The sequence below is a fragment of the Lycium barbarum genome, chromosome 9 (genome assembly GCF_019175385.1).
Source record: "Lycium barbarum isolate Lr01 chromosome 9, ASM1917538v2, whole genome shotgun sequence".
Taxonomy (NCBI): Eukaryota; Viridiplantae; Streptophyta; class Magnoliopsida; order Solanales; family Solanaceae; genus Lycium; species Lycium barbarum.
Genome location: NC_083345.1, coordinates 24,690,001 through 24,695,903, shown reverse-complemented (window position 1 = coordinate 24,695,903; position 5,903 = coordinate 24,690,001). Strand labels below are relative to the sequence as shown.

The 5,903-nt window shown below is 38.9% G+C and overlaps 1 protein-coding gene across 1 annotated transcript; it reads left to right on the top strand.

Annotated features, from left to right (window-relative positions):
* The first annotated feature begins 4,009 nt into the window (after positions 1-4,009).
* LOC132611783 (protein SCARECROW-like) lies at positions 4,010-5,581 on the top strand. The gene has a single exon (XM_060326156.1). The coding sequence runs from the start codon at positions 4,010-4,012 to the stop codon at positions 5,579-5,581; it is 1,572 nt and encodes a 523-aa protein (XP_060182139.1).
* Positions 5,582-5,903: the final 322 nt, after the last annotated feature.

Below are 5,903 nucleotides of genomic sequence, written 5' to 3'. Positions count from 1 at the left end.
GGGGGCTAGGAATACAGAGAGCTGAAACAAAAAATAAGGCACTGCTAACTAGTCTTGCCTGGAGACTCCTGAAGAACCCCAATGCCAATTGGGCATCAGGAAGGGTGACCCCATGTCACCTTACATATTCATTCTATGTATGGAACTCTTCTCTAGGAAAATAGAGCAAAGAGTCATATAAAAAACCTGGACCCCAATTTCTGTCAGCAGAGGAGGGCCAAAAATCTCTCACTTGTTCTTTGCTGACGACCTCACTCTGTTTGCCCAAGCTGATGGTAGAAATGTAAATGTTATCCTTGACACTTTGAAATACTTCAGCACTAAGTCTGGCCAAAAGATAAATTTCACTAAGTCCAAAGTCGTGTTCTCCTCCGACACAACTCCTGGAACCAAAAGAGATATATCTGCAATGTTATGCATCAACCAAAGTGAGAGTTTTGGCAAATACCTGGGATTTCCCATTTTTCATAGCAAGCCCACCAATGCTAATTTCCAGTACATCATAGACAATCTTAATAATAGAATGGCTAGTTGGAAGACCAAATTCTTGAACATAGCTGGAGAACCACCCTGGCTAAAGCTACACTTAGCAGCATCCCCAACCACACCATGCAGTACATTGCCCTACCATGCACTATCACTAAGCACATCAATAAAACCCAAAAGAACTTCATCTGTGGAACCACTTCTGAAAGGAAAAAACTGCACCTTGTGGGATGGGATACCATAACTTTACCCAAGAAAAAAGGGGGGCTAGGAATACAGAGAGCTGAAACAAAAAATAAGGCACTGCTAACTAGTCTTGCCTGGAGACTCCTGAAGAACCCCAATGCCAATTGGGCATCAGTCCTGCTAGCAAAGCACTGTAGAATAGGGCAAAACCCTAGAACCATTCACTCTAGACCCTGGAAAGCCATCCTTCAAGGGTAGAGTGTTTGTAGTAAAGACATCTCCAATGTCATTCACAATGGTAAAGGCACTAACTTCTGGTATAGCAATTGGATCTCTAGTATAGGTACCATTAGAAGTTGTATATCTGGCCCTATTTCCTTAGAGTTGGAAAACTTAAGAGTAGCAGACCTCTACCAAGGAAATAGTTGGCACTTGCACACTATACCATTTGAGCTACCGCACAACATCACTGAAGCTATCCAAAACACCTTTATCAATACCAGCTCTGACAGGGAGGACTCCATTGCTGGGAGCATCCATAGTGATGGAAAATTCAATACCAAGTCTGCCTACAACATCATTGAGCTTAGTGCCAGACCTCAACAGAATGGGCATAGAGATCTTAGTTGGGTTTGGAAGCTTAAAATCCCCAATAAGATCAAACTTTTCTTGTGGAACTTCAGTTATGGTAGGCTCCCAACCAATAGCTACCCTGAATCCATAGGGATCCCCATTCCCACTAACTGTAAACTGTGCAATGCACAATCTGAATCCTTGAACCACATATTTTTTGATTGCCCAATTGCTATCTCATTTTGGAATGAGCTATAGACTAAAGCAGGCCCTGACTCTAGGGGCAACAGGCCCTCTCTAAGCATCAATACTTGGCAAACTCACTGGGACACTCTTAAGAACAAGCAGTTTAACACTCACCTGAAGTGGAGTGACATTCTCCCTTACTGCCTCCGGAACATTTGGTTAAACAGAAATAAAAACCAGTTCAACAATCTTCAAAACTCTGTTAGCTGCAACACCACCATCAATAATGCTATTGAGTATGTCATGCTCATTAGAAACCCAGAAACACTTAGGTCCAGTACGACCATGTATCTAAAGTGGAACCCCCCGCTAGAGGATACTACAAACTCAACACTGACGGAGCCTTTAACCACAAGACAGGAATATGAGGGATTAGGGGAGTCATAAGAAATAGTAGTGGAACTGGATCATAGGATTTACTAGAGGACTGCCAATCACTACTGTTTTACATGCAGAACTAACAGCTTTAATGCAGGGTTTGAAGATAGCTCATGAACAAAGGCTCTTACCCCTTGAAGTGGAGTGTGACTCGACAGAGGTACTAAACAGCCTAGAACAAGGGCATGATACTTGTATTCCTTTGATTCTTGAATGCAGATACCTGCTAGAGATGATGGGGAACCTGGCAGTAGGACATGGCTACAGGAAGCATAACTCAGTTGATGATGCTTTGGTTAGGGAAGGAGTAAGGAAGAAGGATTTTGGTGAGAAGAAGGTGTTGGTAGTTCCACCCATGTAGGCGACAACAAGTTTTTGGGCAGACATGGAAGGAACTACATATGCTAGATCTTTTTGCAACTCAATTAGCTCAAATGAAATAGCTAGCAATAGACATTCTCGGATACCTACTCCGGATGGTGTTGTAAATGACCCACAAACAATTATTGGAGTTACTGGGGGCACTGCCTTCAGAGAAACACAAACTAAGTTGGAAATGAAATCTTGAATTACCGAAAACAAAAACAAAAAAAAAACAAAAAAACAAAAAAAATAGGTTTGTTGTCTAGTTAGTTTAATTATGACTTGTTCGTTACGCAAGCCAGCAAAATTGTTTTGGTTTTCTAATTTAATATGTTAACTATATATCTTTATGAAAATATTATTTGCAAAATTTCACAAACTATGAACTTTGTTAAAGTAGGTGAAATGTTAAAATAAATAGCTTTTTGTTGAATTTTATCAAGTCATTCGAGCGGGAAAAAAATACAATTGCAAAACTACATTGTTTTGAGGTTCTATTGTTAATAAAAAAATAATTTTGCTTTGCATGCATGTTACCGCTCTTACGAGTAATTTTCATCATGGTTCGTCTTAGTCTCGGGCTGAATTTGCTTGTATAAAATTTTGGATCTGTCAGTGCTGACGGTGTATATTACTTAAATTGATCAATATATATCATGCGTGCTATAGATAGTTACTCTGGTTAATGCTGGTCAACTTCAAGGTGTAAACAACTTAAATATTGTCAGTATACACAATTTAAACTCTAATTATATTAAGTCGGTAATTGCATGCCTTGATATACGCACATTCGAAGATCTAGAAGAGGTCTAATTTTCCTTCTAGTAAGATGTGGATTTAACAAAGTAGTAGTGTCGCCAAAGATGATACATCCTAGGATTTTACAAACACGTGAATCATGTTTTGTATATATGTACTAGTACATCCAAAACACATTTTGTTCCTAACGTCAAGTTTGAATAGAAAGTCCAATTTTTTGGTTGAGATGTCCAAGCTGATCAACTAGGTTTCTTGAATGATGGCTTAATTTACTATTCCGTAAATATATTGATAAAACTTTACAACATCTTTAGTGACATCTCGATCTTATGCTGCTGCATACCGTTGATCAAATAAAGAAGAATTTTTTTTAATAGAAACGAATCCAGAATTTCAAGTTGATGTGCATCGTATTCGCTGCTCTCTTGTGACAATGTGTGCAAACTTAATATAAATATACATTTTTGAAAAGAAAAAAAATTAACTTGTTCCTTAGATATCCGAAATACAACGGACAAAGGACTAAATACATCAATGCATTTCTTATTGAGTTGCGTGAGTTCAAGTTTTCTGTGTTGACGATATAAAAATATTTAATTGTTACACAAAATTATATATAATCTTTTATAGTAAACTTCAATTGGTACATATTCAAGGAATTACAGCTCTTTGCTATGCTTAGTAGCCCAAATATTCCGCGTAATCCTTTAACACGCAGGTAGTTTTAGCTACTAACAGTTGGTTATTAATCTAATAAAATAGATAAAATCACCATTGAACATTTGAACTGACGAGTGGTTTGTCCTTTAATATCTTAACTTTACTTGCATGTCTTGCTATGCCGGCCGTATTTAATCAATCATAAAGTAATACCCTAAACCTATGACCATTTCTTTCTACAGTTTATTTTGCCAACTTAATTCTCCTTCAAATATAGCCTACTCACCATCCCATTAATCCTCCTCATCAATCTACTTCTCCTCTTACTCAATTTTGCGTTCATATATTTGTAATCAACATGATTAAAGGAGGGCCTGAGGTAATTCATCAACATGGTCCTCTTGACCACATTATACAACAACCCAATGAACAATGGGATTGTGCTAATGTTGTTGGATTTCCTGGAATTAGTTCTGCCCCTAGTTATCCCTCCAAGCAAATTGTTGAAAGTCGCGGCGATAATCCTGAAAGAAATGAACTTTCCCAGTGGGTTGAGCATGTCACTAGGCAACTCATTGAAGATTTGCCTGAAAATGAAACCGAAGGCTTACAGATTAATGGTACAGGCACAACACATCAAGACGTGAACAATATTGTTCCCGCACTACTGGCAGAGATAAGGCCTAAGAAAATTGCGCGAATAAATTCTTCTGAGGGCATTGGACAACCACAACATCAATGGAGCTCTCATGATGATCATCTCGCGAGAGGTGAAAATAATACAAACAGAAATGAGACAGCAGGTAATAAAGGAATGAATGGTCTAGATGATCAAGGATTAAACTTGATCACTCTTCTTTTGGAATGTGCAGTTGCTATATCAGTAGATAACTTAGGGGAAGCTCATAGAATGTTACTTGAGCTAACACAAATGGCTTCTCCATATGGACCATCTTGTGCTGAAAGGGTAGTGGCCTACTTTGCTAAAGCCATGGCCAGTAGAGTCATCAACTCATGGCTAGGAATATGTTCCCCTTTGATCAATTACAAGACTGTCCATGGTGCTTTTCAAGTCTTCAACAACATCTCACCATTCATAAAATTTGCACATTTCACCTCAAACCAAGCAATCCTTGAGGCATTCCATCATCGAGACAGAGTCCATATCATCGACGTGGACATCATGCAAGGTCTACAATGGCCGGCTTTGTTTCATATCCTCGCCACTCGCATGGAAGGTCCTCCACATGTCACAATGACAGGAATTGGGACATCAATGGAACTTTTGATTGAGACAGGGAAACAACTCTCCAATTTCGCCAAACGCCTTGGTATGTCATTCGAGTTCCATCCAATAGGGAAAAATACAGGGGAAATCGACATATCCACGTTGCAAATCAGGAGAGGAGAGGCTATAGCCATACATTGGCTACAACATTCCTTGTATGATGCCACTGGCCCTGATTGGAAAACAATGAGACTTCTCCAAGAACTATCACCAAGAATTATAACACTAGTAGAACAAGAAATAACACTAGGGGGTAGTTTCTTGGACCGATTCGTGGGATCTCTCCATTACTACTCAACCATTTTCGACTCATTAGGAGCTTTCTTCGAGAGTGATGATTCAAGCAGGCACGACGTGGAACATGGCCTGCTTTACAGAGAAATTAATAACATATTAGCTATTGGAGGGCCTGCAAGAAATGGAGAGGACAAATTTAGGCATTGGAGAAGTGAGCTATCAAAAAGTGGATTCATGCAAGTGCCAATGAGTACAAATTCAATGGCACAAGCTCAATTGATATTGAATATGTTCCCACCAGCTCATGGTTATAGCTTAGTGCAAGGTGATGGAACATTAAGGCTAGGGTGGAAGGATACTAGTTTGTTTACTGCATCTGCATGGACCTCTCCAAATTCTAGATAGATTAATTTGGAATATGTACTAGCTATTGTTATTAGACAACAAAAATTGTTGCGCCTCAATTAGGGTGGGCTACATAAATCCTCATTGTTATATTATTCCATTAATTTAAGCCTGCACAAAACTATAGGGGTCATTTGGTTGATGGGATAAGGGATTATAATTCTAGGATAAATTGTGGGATTATCTTATTCCATGTTGGTAATAGGGGTGTACATGGACCGGGTCGGTTCGGGTTTTTCAAATATCAAATCAATTGTGTTGGGTTTTTGAATTTACAAACCAAACCAAACCAACAAAAGTCGGGTTTTTCAAATTTTTCGGG

Excerpts from the sequence above, each read along its gene's own strand:
- LOC132611783 (XM_060326156.1), top strand. The coding sequence starts at position 4,010 with ATGATTAAAGGAGGGCCTGAGGTAATTCATCAACATGGTCCTCTTGAC.